A 19,386-nucleotide genomic window follows, 5' to 3' on the forward strand; every position below is an offset into this window, starting at 1 on the left:
ATTAAGTATAAACAGTTTTTGGCAAAAACCACCACAATCTACTCTTCCTGCTTACAAAGACAAAGCCTTACAAACTCACTGTGAAGGTAAAGGGAGGACAGCTTGCTTCTTTGCCCAGACATTTACAAAGTTGTTTTTAAAACACACTCATAAGTTTGGCAATTTGTTTAAAAAATGTCTTGTTTTGTATAGTTCTATGTTGTTAAATTTTAAAAGTTTAATTAAAAAAATTTAATTTGTCCTTCCTAAGAAGGATAAATATATAAAAAAGCCACTGGAATGAAAACTTCCTATTATGCTATGCTGTTGTTTTATTATTACATAGAAAAATAACTTTAGAAAAATATTGAAGACATTGTATTACCAGTTGTGATTCAAACAATTTTGTGGTTAAAACTGGATTTTAAATTTAAAAATCAATAAAAGTTTCAAATGTTTATTACCATCCTCGGTGCCATAATTTTGACTTTATTTTCAAATAAAATAAATCCATTAATAGTGACCTTTCTATGCAAGTGTTACATGTTTTTATTGAGAGTACATGAAGATTACTGTAACAGAATAATGTACTCATATCCTACCTTTATTTTACTCAATTTAACTGGTTGAAATTCTTGTTCAGAAATCAGAGTGCTTATTTAAAATGGCTTGATCTAAAAACATTGGTCCCAATTAATTTCCTCATCTGGAAGAAAAAAAGGAGTTGTGATAATACCTATATGTACACAGATAGCACTCTGAATCACTGTATATTTTGTCCTTAAAATTACAGCTCTAGGATTGGAAACAGAAAGTAACCCCATGTAGTTTGTTACCAGTGAGTACTAATGAAATTATCTTCGGAGGTGTGTGGTGTTTTGGGGAATGGCAAATACATTGCTGTATTTTTTTCTTGTTTTATTTATAGTACTCACCAAGGTTTATGCATTAGCATTTGGATGAGCTTCATTAAAAATATAAGGGCACATTTGATGTTTGGCTTATAACAACTCAAATGTTTAACCTCAAGTTTTTAACACATTAACTTCAAAATATCTGCAAAATGTGTTATACAGCAGGACAATATGGGTATAAGGAGAATTAAGGTAAACATTTACTTTATGTATAAACCATAGCTCCGTTTCACCATGGAGCTAATCTCCAAAGACATGGATTTGACCTCTGTTGTGGGTAAGTTTGTCTTACAACCAAAGGTCATACCTACCATTGCAAGGGGATAAATATATATGGATCACCTCTGCAAATATAAATCTTGTTACTGTTGCCTTTTTATACATTTTACTAAGTTACTGCTGAGTTACTGTTTTTTTATACATTTTACTAAGTAACCCTTAGTATTCTGGACTCCCTAGAAAAGATTTTCCAATATTTGTATAGCTTTATATGGAAACGTTCACCTTAAGACATAGATCATAGAAGGAAAAGAATGTTTAGTTCAGTGACTTTCTAGCCAAATAACTGAACAGCATTACATGCTATGTCTTATGGTAAGCTTGTCATTCTTTCTGATTCCAAAAGTTAATAGCCTTCACTAAATACTTATTTGAAATTTAAAAATTGGCTGGGCGCAGTGGCTCCCGCCTGTAATCCCGGCACTTTGGGAGGACAAGGTGGGTGGATCACGAGGTCAAGAGATTTGAGACCATCCTGGCAATGTGGTGAAACCCTGTCTCTACTAAAAATACAAAAATTAGCTGGGCATGGTGGTCGTGCCCATGGTCCCAGCTACTTGGAAGGCTGAGGTAGGAGAATCTCTTGAATCCAGGAGGCAGAAGTTGCAGTGAGCAGATTGCGCCACTGCACTCCAGCCCAGTGACAGAACAAGACTCCGTCTCAAAAAAAAAATTTTAAATTATGTCAGCTTTTCACCTTAGAGCTTCATTATGCTACTGTGTAAAAATTAGAGAATGAACGGGGTAGTAAATAGAAAAAACGTTGAATGCATATTAAATGTCCACAAAAATAAGACATTTTTTATCTGAAGACTGTTCTGTTAATCTTAACCAGGGACTCGGAAGCCAGAAAGACCTCTGACTAGCTAAAATTATTTTGAGAAGTCTCTGTGCCACAGCACCTGACACATGGAGGCACTTAAGTCAGTCTTCGGTAAATGCTTCATTGTACTTGAAGATCAATAGTGACTCATTCTTCACCAGTCCAAATAGCTAGTTTATTTTCAGAAGTCATTTATCATTTAATATTTTATAACTCTAGGTAAAGCCTCAGGTTCTTCTTGAGCTCCTATGGTAATAGCCTTCAAGGTGGCCCCAACCATTCTTGACTTAAGCTGTCTATATGCTTGTATGTTAATTCACACCAGTATGAGTAAGGAGGGTGACCTTGAAAGCTAAGTCACAAAAGCTATGCAGCTTTTGCCCAAACCTCTAAAGTTTCTTCCTGTCATGTTTAACTGTCCTGTTTTCTTCCATAGAATCATTTCTGACCACTCATTTTAGTTTTAAAAGGTCACCTTCTTTAGCTTGCCATCTCTTACAACCTAGGATGATCTATAAATTTAATAAATATGCTTTTCCATTCCATCATTTTAAATCGTCAATAAAACACTAGTAGGCACTGGACCCAGTACTGATTCTGACAGTTAGGAATGACTTTAAAGGTTAAAATATTCTAAATAGCTAAATACCCATAATAGGGAGGTGCAGTATGAATGATATGATATAAGTTTGATCTGTTTGTTCTGATCTGTCACATCCATCACCATCACAGAAAAACAATTAGATTGAAATTATAGATACCAGTTTTTAAAGCATATATCCCAATGTCAAGCTTTACACTTTTTTAAGACTATGACAAATTCCAAAATTATGAAAATTCCCTAATAGATTTGTTCAAGGGTGTGGTAAGATTCCTTAATTTAATTCAACAACGAAGATACAGCAATAAGTCTTTATTTTTTGTACAGGGTGCCACTGCAGGTAACCATCAGAGAACACGCTGCTATTTTCAAATATACAGAACTGAACAAAAGCATTTTAGCATGCTGCCTTACTGTACATAGAAAACTGGTGAGAATCTTCAGACACTAAGACCAGGAAATAAAATGGGTTAAAGGTATTTGCTGATACGTTTATGAATCACTCAGCAGTGTTAATATAGCTTATCTTTACCTGAAAGCAGAATTACAATCACTCACTGGCAGCACTGGGCAATTCTAAGATTCAGGTCTCGTGAAAGGTAGGCACAACCAACAAGCAAGCAAGGAACAGATGCCATGTCTGCTTCTGAAGGGAGTGACTGACTTTGAACCAGGCTCTGCAGATTTTAAGAATTGATACAGCTGTCTTAATAGCTTAATATTGAGTTTTCCTTACTTTGTATGTTGGCAGTCAACAAAAGAATTTCTGAAACAAGCTAAATAGGATTACAAAGCAGAACACTGTCCATATAACAGAATTGCTGCTTCACAACTTTTGCCCAGTTCTCACCTCTTATCCTAAAAATACCTCTCATCTGGTAAGTTTTAATGAAAACCTCTAGCAACTGTAACAGACTTTTTTCAACCCAGCTCTAGATACTAAGTATCAGAAACAAGGCTTGTGAAGTGAATGTGTTCACAGAAAAATGCAGTGTTTCTACTGGAGGTAAGTGTCAAGTTTCCTCTTGATGTTGTCAAAGGAATCTGCTCCCATATAATCAGCCTGGCCCTGTTCCCATCGCTCCTTCCGTTCTTCCGAGGATACAAATGGCTGTGCCATAGCTGGGATCTCCCCAAGGGACAGATGTGATATGGCTCCTGAGACATCTTCCTAGAAAGGAAAGCATAATTCACTCTATGAGAGCTGAAAATCAAACTGTTTTAAAGAATGCAATAAACTGAAGACAGTGAGAAAAGCCAGGATGAATCATCATGCAAAGCAGCAAAAACTGAAAAGTATTACATGAAACAAACAAAAAAGACACAAAAATATAAAGATTATGTGATTTTTTCCTAACAAAATGAAGACTTCTTGACTCAGTGAAAACATTGGGAGAACAAAGTAATTAGGGTTAATGTTTAAGTTCTGCATACCTTTCTACAGAAGCCACAAGAGAAAGCCAGTGTACAGACCAAGTCTGAAAGCTGCAAACAGTTCATTAGAAAGTGTAAGATGGATGCGCAAGGGAACACAAAGTCTCAAGATAAATTCTCAATCTGTGTGGGCTCTGAAAGGTTGAGAACTTAAACAAAATGATACCCCAACAGGCTACATTTCAGAAAGAACCTAACTAGAGAGCCGCAACACATACTCAGTTATCACATTATAAGAAGGAAAGTTAAACTAGTTTGAGCCTAGGTACCAAACTTCTCTGCTTGTTCAAGCTTTCATTTTGGATTACCAAGTAGCATCTGTTCTTTGTAGCTTCTGTTAATTTAATTTGCTTAGTTTTGAACATCTTTCAATTCCTATCTTCACCTTTCCTTGGTTCATAATTCCAGCCCTCATATTGCAGAAGGAACAGGGTAAATGTGCAACAAACAGAGCAGACCTAGTCTACATTAAATTTGATTCTCATTACATGTAGATGGGTGATCAACTTCACATGTACCACAAATTTACCAATGCTATCCTTCAAAAAGTACTAAGGTGCAAAGGTACTGGAAATCTTAGCAGAGAAAAAGGAAGGTAAATGAATACAGACAAGTATTGCTTTTAACAGAGAAAATGGTGGAAAAAGTGTTTTGACTGTTTTTGTTACCATATATATGTAAGCATATAGGTATGTATTTAAGTTCAGTGGAACTTTAAGGTGTTTGGGTCTATAGGATTGCATTATAGCTGAGGCAACATAAGGCCTTCCATTGGATAGTCCTGCCTTTGCCTTGCACTTGGCAACAGTAATGATACAGAGGCATTTCCAGAGTCCTCTGTTCACAACAGGGGGGCTGTGAATTTATACCCTAAAAGAGAGGCCCCTGAGGTCAGGTCAAGTACACTGGACATAACTTAAAACAGTTTAGCATTTAAAGTATAACTCTCCCTTCATCTGCCATAAAAGGTACTATCTTAATTCTGGGCTGTAGATGGCTACTTTTAAGCATAGTCCATCTCAGATTTTCATAAGGATAAGTCTCTTCAGACCTGGGTTTGAAGCCCATTCTGCTACTTGACTAGTCTGTTACATAACTAAGACAAGTTATATAACTTCTTTAAGCTTTGGTTAATTTACCTATAAAAGGAAATATTAATAATACTTACTTAACAATACTAATAGTACTTAATATAGTCGTTTTAAGGGTTAAGAAAAGGTAACTTTCATTAAGCATTTACGATGTGCCAGGTGGTTTTAAGTACTGTATGACAGGGGTCCCCAACCCCCAGGCCACAGACCAGTAGTTGTCCATGGCCTGTTAGGAACCAGGCCGCACAGCAGAAGGTGAGTGGCAGGCGAGCAAGAATTACCACCTGAGCTCTGCCTCTCGTCAGATCAGAGGTGGTTAGATTCTCATAGAAGCGTGAACTCTATTATGAACTGTGCATGCAAAGGATCTAGGTGGTATGCTCCTTGTGAAAATCTAATGCCTGATGATCTGAGGTGGAACAGTTTTATCCCAAAACCATCCCCCATACTGGTCCATGGAAAAACTGTCTTCCACAAAACCAGTGTCTAGTGCCAAAAAGGTTGGGGACCACTGCTGTACAAATACTATGTCATGGTCCATATAAAGCACTCAGAGTAAGAATGCAAGTGTTAGTTCTTTCTCCCTTTCTCCTTTCTGTATCTTAGTAAATGCTAGTAAGTGAAATGGCTAAAATTTGTACCACAGAAAAGCGAATAATCTCTTATAATCTCCCCATTCTGTTCTCTTATTTATATCTGAATATGTAACAGTTTCATTCCTCATCCTCCTCCAATTCTTTCATAAGACCTTTAAAGTCAGAAAATATGCTAAACAGGGTTGTTATAAATGTTAACATGTCATCTCCCTCCTACAAAGATATTTCTTTTTCAAGACCCTATAGTAATCTTAGGAGTACAAACATAGGAAATAAAAATAATCCTACAAAAGTATTTATGTTCATATTGTGATTTTCACTGAAAACACATTCTTCTAAGCAGATGGCAAATATAAAGTAGATACATCTAAATGTTTGCAGTTCCTAAAACATTCAATGGGGTGTTATTTTTATAGATCACTACTTTAGGAATAATCTAAAAATCTTTTCAGAGGAGAATGGGCTAAGAATTCTAGAGTTAAAATATACGGGTATATATAGAAAATTCTTAAAAAACTATGTTCTCGGATCTAAGGAAATCTACCACACAGTTTATTTCTGCTACTTCTTGCTGGTAAACGTTTCTCCCCTCTAAGATGGTTACCATTTTCTTTCCACAAAATTTTATTTATCTCTGTTTAAAATGCTGCTAAATATTCCACATCTCTATTGATACAACAAGTTTTTTAAAAAGCAGCATTAAATGATTTGAAGAAAAGAAACAGAACCTACCACATTTACATATGAGCAGGTGTCTTTGACAAGGCCAAATTGTTGAAGCAGAGGTAAAACGTTGGTGGTAAAGATGTTCCACCACAGGATGAGAAACTCTGGATGAGTCATGTTCGGATCATGGGCCTCACTTTTGACACTTTTTGTTTTGGGATCATAAGTATAATTCCATGGTTTGACTCGTCCCAGGAAATGCACAACTTTGGCACTTGCACCAAACCTGCCAAGTGAACGCAAGTTGAAACAGTTAGTGGATTCTGAGTACTGACAAAAAGATAAGCAGCACTTTTCTGTAGCTGTCTTTTTTTTTTTTTTTTTTTTTTTTTAAGAGAGAGTGTCTCACTCTCACTCAGGCTGGAATGCAGTAGCATGATAGCTCACTACAGCCTCTAACTTCCCACCCTTAGCCTCCTGAGTAGCACAGGCCACCATGCCTAGCTAATGTTTAATTTTTTTTTTTCTTTTTGTAAAGACAGGCTCTTGCTATGTTGTCCAGCCTGGTCTTGAACTCCTGGCCTGAAGCGATTTCTCCTGCCTTGGCCTCCCTATTCTATGGCCTTAACAGCGTACTTTCCATCCTGCAGTAAGGGTTCAAGATCAAACTGAGTTCACTGTTGACACTGTGAGACAGATACTTTTAAAAGTACTTACTCAGCTGTGTGTTAAATACATACAAAAAATGTAAATGTAGTATTGGTTCGGTGCAACACTGAAGCACCAATCCATTGTGGACAGAACAGGCACACTACTTGGAAAGTATTTGGTATTACCTAGTAAAGTTAAAAATGCTCATGCTGTACAATCCAGCAGCTCAGCTTCTAAGCATATACACTAAAGAAATGCTTGTGTATGTGCAACAAGAGATATAATTAAAATGTTCACAGCAGCAGCAGCACTGTTTCAAACAGTCAAAAACTGGAAACAACCCAAATGTCTGTATTAGATTTTTGCTCAGCAAGTATACATTACTCCCAGCCTCCTCAGGGGAGAACACTTTCCCACCTGATGTTGGACGTGTCCTATGGCTTGACTTGACTAAGACAATATGAGCAGAAGTGACAGTGTGACTTACAGAAGCAATGCTTATTTCTGTTCACCCTCTGAGAAGTTACAACTTCTGCCAGCAGAATATGTCTGGGTGCTTACTGGTTCCAGAAAAAAGAAACATGGAACAGATCGGGAGCAAACCTGTAGCCTAGCTCCAAACCCTGCTGAGATCCTCAGAGCTATCCTAGCCAACCCACCAACATATAAGAAATATTTGCTTATTGTTGAAAATGACTGAGACTTTATAGTTATACAGTCATCTTTTTTAAAGGAAAAGTTCTACTATATTCATAGCATGGAATACAATCTAAAAATGAATGAACTATAGCTATATACATCATGCAGCAAAAGATGAATTTTAAGACATTTATGTTGAAAAAAGCAACGGGTCAAACAATTACATATATACGATTCCATTTATATAAAGGCAAAACAGGCTGGGTACGGTGGCTCACGCCTGTCATCCCAGCACTCTGGGAGGCTGAGGCAGGCAAATCATGAGGTCAGGAGATGGAGACCATCCTGGCCAACATGGTGAAACCCTGTCTCTACTAAAAATACAAAAATTAGCTGGGTGTGGTGGCATATGCCTGTAATCACAGCTACTCGGGAGGCTGAGGCAGGAGAATCCCGTGAACCAGGGAGTCGGAGGTTGCAGTGAGCCGAGATTGCGCCACTGCACTCCAGCCTGGTGACTCTGTCTCAAAAAAAAAAAAAAAAAAAAAAAGCAAAACAAGAAAAAAGGTACTGTTTAAAGATCAGAAAACTATAATCAATGTAAATTTAATGATGCTGGTTACCTCTGGGGGAAAGGCGAAGCTATCATTGGGGAGGGACAAAAAGAGGTTCTAAGGCACTGGTTGTGTTCTATGTCTTAACTTGGGTGATATTTTAAACAATACACATTTTTAAATATGTATTATTTTGTATATATGCTCCATTTCACAATAAAGAATATCTTTAAAAGAGTAGGAGTAAAGTGTGATCCTGTTCTAGCTGGGAGGAAATCTATGTATATAAAAACAAAAAACAAACGTGAATGTAACAAGAGTCAAAGCAAAAATAGGAACAGTGAGTGCTCAGGAATTCACAGCAGGAAGGGCACTATCCAGCTTCAGCGGGAGCAGAGGTGCTAAGATAGTGGGATGTGACTGCAAGCTTATACAGCAGATGTGATCCGGGTAGCTGATGATAATGTAGGGAATTCCAGGCAGGCAACGGCAGGTATCAGGTGAGCGCCTGTGTGCTTGACCAGGTATCCTCTGTTAGAGCCAGAGAGGAAGCTTTGAGTAGGGAAAGAAAAGTAAAATGGGACAGAACCTCAGGTACTGGGCGCTCAAGTGTTAGATTTCAGTAGATTTATACTACAGGCAACCAAGATACGTGAGCATGATATACTGATCAAAATAATACAAACTCATGTAACCCTTCCTATCCCCTAAAGTTTATCTAAAAAAAAAAAAAAAGAAACTTAGGAACCAGTTAAAAAGCTATCATCAGAGTTTACTATATTTGGAGACCAAACTCTTTAAGGACATGATGGGGAATAATAATATTTCTACAAGGTAAATCTTACCAATGTGTTAACTGAGGCTCTGAGAGACTGAAGTGAGATGCCCAAGGTCATACAACTATTAAGTGGCAGAGATGGGGTCTGACATGGTTTTACCGCTAAGGCATGAGCACTTACCATCCTACCATGCTGCTGCTGCTCCAAAAAGCATGCAAGAAAAATGCAGCCTATTTGTAAAGCTCCTTCCTCTTAAGGTTAATTGATCATTCCATGGTTTGTTTCTTCTGATAAATGAAGAGGATATTTGGTATCCCCAAGCTTACTCTTTATTTTATACACATAGTATATGTAACACACACAACACTCTTGCTCTATTTAATCCTTAAAAGGATAAAAAGAGTAGGAGTAAAGTTTGATGCCCAAATTTGTGCACAGATAAAGCTATCGATTAAATAAGCAACTGTTATGCATATGGCACTATGCTCACTGTGTGGCCCCAAAAGGCTTTTGTTCAAACAGGAAGATGGGTCATCTGCATAAAAATAAGCAAGGTGACAAGTTGGGGCTATCAGGGCAGTACTGACATTAAGGGCTACTGAAATTCCAAAGCAATTAATGCAGGTGGGATTTTCAGAGGTGGCTTTATGCAGGAAGTGGGGGCAGGGACAATGCATGGAAAAGAGTCAGATGACTGCCTTCAACAAATGTTCTAATGAGGATGGGGGAACCCATCACAGAGCTCTGACTCCTGTGTTGCAGAGTGGAGGGAAGGCACTGCCCCATCCTAGCAATACAAACCCATAAGCCTAAAACTGAAATAGAGCGCATAAGAATGAGATATTCCTTCCACCTCCTCGGACATTCACCCCTCCTGACTCAACTTCCCTGCCTGGAGCCACAGCACCTATTTAGATCCTCTTGTATTAACTTTTTGATCTCTTGTTTTAACTAACTGCCCATGATTTGCCTAGACTTAATATAAATGTCATACACAGTCATAGCATGATAGTAATACTAATTAATATAAGTTAAAACATGAATATAATGTAAACTGTTCTTTTCTAACCTGTTCTTTTCTAACCTGTTCTCTTGACAGTTCACTAATGACTAAGCAGTAGTAATAAGAGCTCATAATAAGAATATTCATATATCACAGGTATTGGTTAGTGTTTGCTTGGTTTACTCAGTTAATCTCCAAAATGACAATGTGAGGAAACCAAGGCATGAAGAAATTAAATAACTTGTCCAGGATCCCATGGCTGGTGAGTGACAAGGCTGGGATTCCATCCAAGCAGTCTGGCTGCAGAGCCAAGGCTCTTAGCCATGACTAGGCTGCTATTGTAAGACACTCCCAGAATTATAAGGGTATTGTCTGAGAGTGACATTTGTTAATTTATGGATTAACTCCTGCCGATGGACAGTTAATATGAAAGTGGAAAAGGTATGCCTAAGAATCCTGGCAATCCCCCAAGTATAGTTAAGGACCCAGCAACAGAAAGCAACCAATAGGAAAGCATGTTATGAAGTAAGCAACTTAGCATTCAAGAAGACTGAAGGAAGACTTTTTAGAAGGATGCAGTTTGCAACAGAGGTTAAAGAAAAAAGGGAAGAACAACAAGAAATGGGTGGTGCTTAAGATCAGCAGGTGACTCACAAGTGGACTGTGCTGGATATTGTCTAAGGGCCTACCCAGCTCCTGTCTCTGGATTTGAGTGTCACAGCTCATGCAGAGGAAGGGCACAATGTTCCAATCCACCTGCACACGGACTGCCCTCTGCTGTAAGCAAGAATATACACCTGAGCCTCTAGCTCCGTCTGTATCCCAGCCTGGTTCTGGACCTCCACATGACTGGTTCAAGAGGCCTCTGCAGCCCTCCTGGACACCAGCTCCATGCTGGTTAAATACCTCTCCATATGGCCTATGGCCTTCCTCTTGAATGTCAACAGGAACACCATTTGGAAACAATCCACACCCTGCATTTCTCTGTGGCTCAGGCACTGATCTCTACCTTTATGAATCCATGTCTCTGAGTATCTCTTTAATTCTAAATCTGTTACTCCCTGTGGTCAGGGGAAGGATCCTCCTTCCTCAAATTACCTTCTTTACCTATTCTAACAAAGTGAAAAACTGCATCCGCTGGATAGTCCTTTCATAGACAGGGCAGTTTTTATTTTAAGAAATCCCTTGGTAAGACTGTTTAAAGTAGAAACTGGGATCTTAAGGGGTCCTACATGTGGGTGAGACTGCTTTTTCTGCCCTAAGGCAAGAAATTCCTTGGGTGCCAGCAAGACAGGGGGTGAGTGGGGAGAGACAGGAGAGGTGAGCAGGATTGTGGAGGGCAGTACTACACAGTGATGTAGCCTCCCAACAGCCACCCACATTGTAATGAAACAAATCACAAAGTGTTAGGATGTAAGTAGGTTTCTTTAAAAATTAGTTGGGGACAGTTTACTGAGTGGCAAACTTGAAACAGACTCAGGGGTGTGAAGGCACAGAGAAGCATGAGAGGGGAGGTAAGAGAGATTCTGGGGCATACAGGAATCATGCGAAGGATGCAGATATCATGGGTATGGGCTATACTCAGCCCTCTTTCTGTCCAGTAAGGAATGGAAATGCTTTTAGATGCATTAGGTATTGACATTACTTTCTTCTTCTTCTTTTTTTTTTTTTAGACAGTGTCTCACTCTGTCACTCAGGCTTGAGTGTAGTGGTGCAATCTCGGCTCACTGCACTTCAACCTCTGAAGCACAAGCAATTCTCCCACCTCAGCCTCCCAAGTAGCTGCGACTATAGGCACAGGCCACTATGCCTGGCTAGTTTTTGTAATTTTTTTTTTTTTGGTAGAGACGAGGTTTCACCATGTTGCCCAGGCTGTTCTTGAACTCCTGAGCTCAAGCGATCCACCTGCCTCTGCCTCCCAAAGTGTTGGGATTACAGGTGTGAACCTGACATTACGTGCCTGGCCTGATACTACTTTCATCAAACTGTTACACACCTAATATCTATGGAAATGGACAGTGGTAGTGAGTGGTCGGAGGTTTTAGAGGACCAGCTTTTTATGAGAAGAGCAGGCCTGGATGAGTCACTGAACACGGGAGGTTTGGACCAGCCCAAGAGCCCTTTGAGGGTGGGAAGAGGGCAGAAAAGTGAGAAATAAGGCAGCTGTTAAGTGGGGAAAAATGGGGCTTGGATAGGAGGGTAAGAGGGAAGTGAAGCCAGATTTTGCAACTTTGTGTAAGGCAGTCATATCACAAGTATGTTCCTAGAACTCACCTAGGGCAGCACTTGGCTTGATATGAGGGATTCTGCCTGGACCCAACAATGGCCACCTTATATGAAGGTTTAGGAGTCTTTTTAACTCTCATTATGCTCTAATTGTACAACTAAACAGTTATTTACACAGCAAAGGAACCTAAAGGGCTGGCTCTATAAGACACATCATACATAAAAAGAATGAGCAACAGGTTTTGAACACCAGTCTGTTTTCATATCTAGAGTTTCAATTTCAAGTAATTATTTTTATGTCTCAACTTTGTTCTCTGAGAAATGTCTTTAAAATATCATTTTCTATCATAATCAATTTACCCTTTAGTCATTTATGAAAATAGAGAATTACCATATCAAAATGAAGTAAGGCCAAATGTCATAAGTAAAAGGAGAAACTACTTCTTAAGTTAATCTAAATACAAATTTAGGGGAACACTTTATAAAAGGGTAACCCAGGATATTTTTCTAGTGTTTTATCTCTCCCACCAAATGCAACAAGCAGTTAGTCAGAATTTACATTGCACAGCTAAAAACAAAATAGAGGCTGGATGTGGTGGTTCACGCCTGTAATCCTAGCACTTTGGGAGGCCCAGGCAGGAGGATTGCCTGAGTTCAGGAGTGCGAGACCAGTGGGGGCAACACAGTGAAACCCTGTCTCTACTAAAATACAAAAAAAAAAAAAAACTAGCTGGGTATGGCGGCGTGTGCCTGTAGTCCCAGCTACTTGGGAGGCGGAGGCAGGAGAATTACTTGAACCCGGGAGGAGGCGGAGGTTGCAGTGAGCCAAGACCACACCACTGCACTCCAGCCTGGGCAACAGAGCAAGACTGTTTGTCTCCAAAAACAAAAAGCAAAAAACAGAAACAAACAAACAAAACACCAAAACAAAACAAACAAAAAAACTAAATAAAAGAAAGAAAAGCAAAATACTCCACCAATGAATAAGAAGGGGAAATGTTGATGTCAGAAGATAGCGTTGAACTGACCTCAACCCAAAGTAAGGATAACCGTTAAGATTCACTGACTCACTCCCCTGACTTATCACTAAACTACCAGCCAGGAATTAAAAAAAAAAAAAAAGAGTTGGGTACACGTCACAATTGTCTGTAAATTTCTGAGAGCCATTCATTCTGACCCAGTAATGGGGATTTGTCTCAGCTTGCATACATCTCTTAAAATAAATGTTCTAATTTTAACTTGATAGAATCTCAAAAGGGTCGTCCAGATCACAAGACATAGTTTGAACACAAGCCAGCAATAATACTGCTTATGTTAGACGTTAAAATTATCCCTGTGACCTGATGTTACCAAAAGATCAGATAGAATTTTCATGACTAGTTTAGTAGTTGAGAAACAGCCAGTAACATGTAGATGAGACTACAGAACTGTTTAGAACAGAAAAGGAACTGGTTTATGACAGCACACACAGGAGCAATTTTACTCCTCACTAAGCTCTTTATGTACATTGTTCAATCAGATACAGAAAAAGACAGCACTGCTTATGCGACACCTCTCTGGGAATCGTAGCAGCAGTGCCAAGCATCCTCTTGCCTGCTTCTGTGGCTCATGTTCTCTATTATGTTGCGACTCACGATCATGCACCTTCTCAGACTCACATGCACACATGGGCAGAGCCACACACAAGCCCTTCTCCCACAACCAACTGCACACCTCTCCTCTCTCCCGCACTCACAATCTAAGTTAGGAGTCACAAACCCAAGTGACCAAAGAGTGGGGATGATCATGGACGAGGAGTGGACTTGCTGAGGTGGGGCCTGAGGAACATAAGAGGGTGCACATCCCATCACTAGAAGAGAGCTGCTACCCCCAGCAAACAACTGACCAGACACTCACCCAATTTCTTTGCCTTGCAAACTAATCCTCCCAGTAATACCCTGGAACTCAGAACAATGTCAGCACTCGAACCCAGACTTTAATAACCTAGACTAGGACCTAGTCAACAACATTATCTTCTAGGCTGGCCTCTCTTCACGGACCAGGTCAGAGAAGGACTTACAACACCAGCCACTAGAGAGACTCTCGTGGAGGTAGCATGTCATTCTTAACCTCTATTGGCTGATTGCTCATTCATTCATTCAGCCAAAACATAACACCTGCCCACAAGCATCTGTGCCTATACACTTTGCCTTCCTTCATGTTACCAAGGATAAACTGTCCTGGCTCTTTTTTTTTTTTTTTTTTTTTGAGTCGGAGTCTTGCTCTGTCGCCCAGGCTGGAGTGCAGTGGGCACGATCTCACTGCAAGCTCTGCCTCCCGGGTTCACGCCATTCTCCTGCCTCAGCCTCCTGAATAGGTGGGACTACAGGTACCCGCCACCACACCCGGCTAATTTTTTTGTATTTTTAGTAGAATGGGGTTTCGCTGTGTTAGCCAGGATGGTCTCGATCTCCTGACCTCATGATTCGCCCACCTAGGCCTCCCAAAGTGCTGGGATTACAGGCATGAGCCACTGCGTCCAGCCTGTCCTGGCTCTTATCTGAAGCCAGTCTCTCCACTTGTGTTCTAGGTGCCATCCCCTTTCACCTATCCAAGGACATCACTCCAGCGTCTCCCCTCAGTTTTCTGCATTGGTAATGTCACCGACCCCAACCCCAACATCATTCCTATCAATACAAAAACATGCTGTGGTGACATCTATCTTTACACAACAATCACTGCCACCCTCTCTTGAACCTACAGTCCCATCCAGGTGCCACCCCATTAGAGCATATGCCTCAGAAGAGCTGTCTACATTCACTGCCTCTAATTCTCCTCCTTCATTCTCCTGGACCCACTTCAGTCAGGCTTTCTCCCCCACCACTCCAACAGACGTCGTCTTGCTAAAGTCACCAGGAACCTCCACATTCCACATCCAGTGCCAATTCTCAGTTGTCTTCATATCTGACCTTATCTGTATCTGTGAGCATCTGATACAGACACAGATCACTCCTTCCTCCTTGAAACATTTTCCTTGCTCAGCTTCTGCAATACCACGCTTCCCTGGGTTCCCACTTGCCTTGCTGTCTCTTGTTCCTATTCTTCTATTCTCTTGTCCCTATTATCTTCCTACCGTTGGGTCAATCCTCAGGACTCGTCTACTGATAATCACTCCCTTGGCTACATCATCTTGTCTCACGACTGCAAGTATCATTATATGCTGACAACTCTCGTATGTTCCAGACTTCTCTCTGGAACTCCTGACTTTTATCTCTACTTAGCTATTTCATACTTTCACTAGGATGGTAATATGCACCTCAAACTTTATACATCTAAAACCTAATACATTCTGTTCATTTCTGACCAATCCCTACCCCTACGAACTTGCTTCCCCCATGTTCTTTCCCATTTCAGGAAATGGTAACTCTATCATTCCAGTCACTTAGACCACAAACCTGTAACAGTCACATTTGACATATCCTACCAGATACCTGATTTTTCCAAAGATATTGGAAACCTGGGTTTTATGTGAAATTCCCTAATTTTTAAAGCACTGACAATTAAGTTTAAAAAAAAAATTCTGTGTAGCAGAAATAAAACATATTTGTGTGATAAATACAGTCTGTGGCCCACAGATTTGAGACTTCTGAGGAAGTTATGTCTTTTTTTTTTTTTCTTTTAGAGACAGAATCTTGTTCTGTCACCCAGGCTGGAGTGCAGTGGTGTAATCTCAGCTCACTCCAACCTCCACCTCCCTGGTTCAAGCCATTCTTGTGCCTCAGTCTTCCGAGTAGCTGGGATTACAGGCATGCACCACCACGCCCAGCTAATTTTTATATATTTATATATATGTATTTTTTTTTTAGTAGTGTCAGGGTTCCAGCATGTTGGCCAGTCTGGTCTCAAACTCCTGACCTCAAGAGATCCACCCTCCTTGGCCTTCCAAAGAAATTATGTCTTCTTCCACGCAGTCCTCATACCTTTAACTTCCCATGAGCTCTCTCTTCGACTGAGATAGCATTCCTCACCCAGACTTCTGCCCATGCGATCTCACTCCTTGTGCCCTTTTTGCTATTGTCAGAGCAGCATCTAAAGGCTGGGTTGGGTCTGATATGGAAGCTTTTCTCTTGGTGATAAAGACTTAGGCAGGGCACCAGAATATGCAGCAGTGAGATCTGAGGACAGATCATCTGATAGAGATAAACACTTCAGATGAGGCCAGAATGACCAGACAGCCACGCTGTGAAATGGGGCCCCAACATGCATCACTATCACCAAGAAAGAGGGAACAAGACATCTGTGCAACCACTGCTTGATTCTTCTTCTTAACACTCAAACCATGACAGACTGTGCCATGTGCCATACAAGAAACTGTACATCTAAGCAGTGGCTAAGTGGGTTAAACTCCAAGCTCCCTTACTCATCTTTGAGGCCTTGAGTGACCTGAAAGTGTGGCACAAGGTACATGCTCCAGGTTTGCCAACCAAATGAATGACCAGCAGGCCAACAAATGGCTGGAGAAAAAGAGTGACCTGAACTCTTTGAGTCAGCCTCAAGGTTGAGTGAATATGTATGAGTGTGAAAAGAAATGAAAACAGACTATGGCTTCCAATAACAATAGTTACGTGGAGAGTTGGAGCCAAGGACGTGTCTTAGGGAGCGAAGAAAAATAACCAAATCAGAACTACACAGGGACAATAGAATTCACGACACTAAAGGTTTAATTTCTTTGGGGAAAATATTGATAAATAGGTTTGATACAGTCTTAGTGAATGAGTCTGATTCTTAAAAAAGAAAGAAATATGAATATCTTCAGAAATGTTCAAAAGAGTAAAATGAATGAAAAAACATTTAATTCTCATTAGGCCAGGTCTCTGGTCATATCTAAACTCAAGTAAAGGGTAAAACAAAATATTTATATGGAAAGTATTGGGTGAATGAGACTTTGTACTCAATCAATTTGACCAATTAATTTATGTAGTGGTTTGAAGCAATACCAGAGAATTCTGTCTCTCTGCTTTAAGGTGTGTTTTATATAACATGAGATTCCCAGACAGCTTTTAGTCAGTGGATATAATAGAAAGCAAAAATGGAACTAAACGATTTTTAAAAGACTAATAAGATTTTTTGTTTGCAGTACTATGCACAAACCAAAGTATATGCTATCTGGATGAAACAAAACCTTCATTTAGAGAAAACTTAAAAAAAAAAAAAAAACTTATTTATTAAAACCTAAGAAACCTACTAAATATCCCAAACATTATGCTAGGCACTTTCAAAAATATTATTAATAAATGCATTTATGAGCTGGGCACAGTGGCTCGTGCCTATAATCCCAGCACTTTGGGAGGCTGAAGTGAGAGATCACTTGAACCTAGGAGTAAGACCAGTCTGGGCAACATGGCAAAACCCTGTCTCTATGAAACACACACACACACAAATTAACTGAGCATGGTGGCACGTGCCTGTAGTCGCAGCTACTCATCAGGAGACTGAGGCAGGAGGATCGCTTGACTCAGGAGGTCGAGGCTATAGTGAGCAGTGATTGTGCCACTGCACTCTAGCCTAGGCAACGGAGCAAGACCCCGTCTCAAAAAAATGAAATGCATTTATGATTTGTTTTCTGATGCAATACTACAAACTAACTTAAAAATTACTAAACCAAACATTTTAGTTTTCAAATTATGCTGTGTTAAAAGGATCTTCCCTTACAAAAAAAAAACTAATTCTGTTTTTTTGTATTTGAGTAGTCATTCGAAGTGATAAAACTATTAAAGTTTGTTTCCTTTATTTTTTGTTGTAACCAAATGGTACAGACAGAAAGGCACTAGATGTGCTGCTTTGTGGCTTAATTTCATATTAAGTTTGCTTTATACCAGGGCATCCTTTAGCTGAAGCTTCATGTAAGACCAAAGGCCACAATGTTCTAGATATCCAAGACTCTAAGATTCTGGGGTGTCTAAATACTGCTTTGGGGATATCCTAGTACATGTTTATTTGGAGTTGGTGAGACAAACACTCCATTCTTTCTTCCATGAAGCCGAAGTTGCTCCAGACCACTCCATGGTCTCTGATTCCACCAGCCACCACTCATGCTGTCTTAGGGAAGGGAAGGCCAGCATACTGTAGGGCTACTTAGTCCTGTAGACCACCAAGGTTATTCTGAACCCAAGGGTGGGCCTTCAAATTCACAGGGATCTTTGGAGAGTAGCAATGATGACCGAAATGCTTGTAATGGATTACTTTCATTTAAAAAACATTTGGACTACAATTTTATATTAACTTACAATAAAAAAGAAATGTAACTACCTGTACCTTTTCAGTCTTTCCCAAATATAAAAGAATATAAGGAAAACTGTCTCTGGATGGGTCTCCACAAGGAAAGCAAATATATTTTCTGGCAGAGGGAAGGGAAAATGAGTTCTCTGATCTGGTTTAAATATTCAATAGGCAGCAATGGGCGAGACAAAGCATGGCTCTGAGTAGCCTTATCACAGAAACGTGGAGTTGAACCCCACAAGAGCGAGGTGCACAGAAGCAGCAGCATCTCCGGCTGGCCCTGGGTCAGCTGAAATCTGGCTGATGGACGGAGTTGCTCCCAACTTTCCCAGTGTGTCATTTTCTCTATGGTTACAATAAACCCAGGGGATTTCCAAAATTAGCACTCACTCATGGAGCCAGGAAGAAGAAAACCATCCTGTTTCAGTAATTTAGATCTCAAACTGGTTTTCTGGGGGCAATTCATTTGGAAGATATAAAATCAACTGGGTTCTTGAGCGAGAAAGGCCAAGGTTCTAGCAAATTAAGTCTGTCTTACTCCTCAAAACTCAACTCTGCTCCATCTGCTTCTTGTATGTTAAAATAAAAGTACTGCGGCCGGGCGCGGTGGCTCAAGCCTGTAATCCCAGCACTTTGGGAGGCCGAGACGGGCGGATCACGAGGTCAGGAGATCGAGACCATCCTGGCTAACATGGTGAAACCCCGTCTCTACTAAAATACAAAAAACTAGCCGGGCGACCTGGCGGGCGCCTGTAGTCCCAGCTACTCGGGAGGCTGAGGCAGGAGAATGGCGGAAACCCGGGAGGCGGAGCTTGCAGTGAGCTGAGATCCGGCCACTACACTCCAGCCTGGGCGGCAGAGCGAGACTCCGTCTCAAAAAAAAAAAAATAAAT

General features: G+C 40.2%; 1 protein-coding gene across 2 annotated transcripts in view; it reads right to left on the reverse strand.

Moving 5' to 3' along the window:
- Positions 1-2,893: 2,893 nt before the first annotated feature.
- The window catches only part of GYG1 (glycogenin 1), a 37,840-nt gene continuing 21,347 nt past the window's right edge, over positions 2,894-19,386 (reverse strand). Inside the window, exons 6-7 of one of the 2 annotated variants that reach the window (XM_017856554.1) lie at positions 6,450-6,669; positions 2,894-3,767 (exon numbers count right to left, since the gene is read on the reverse strand). In XM_017856554.1, the coding sequence (XP_017712043.1) occupies positions 3,594-3,767; positions 6,450-6,669 (394 nt within the window). In that variant the 3' untranslated portion in view covers positions 2,894-3,593. The remainder of the gene's footprint in view (positions 3,768-6,449; positions 6,670-19,386) is intronic. The other variant, XM_017856556.1, reaches the window with a different exon arrangement.

The sequence above is a fragment of the Rhinopithecus bieti genome, unplaced genomic scaffold (assembly GCF_001698545.2).
Source record: "Rhinopithecus bieti isolate Rb0 unplaced genomic scaffold, ASM169854v2 scaffold_42565, whole genome shotgun sequence".
Lineage (NCBI taxonomy): Eukaryota > Metazoa > Chordata > Mammalia > Primates > Cercopithecidae > Rhinopithecus > Rhinopithecus bieti.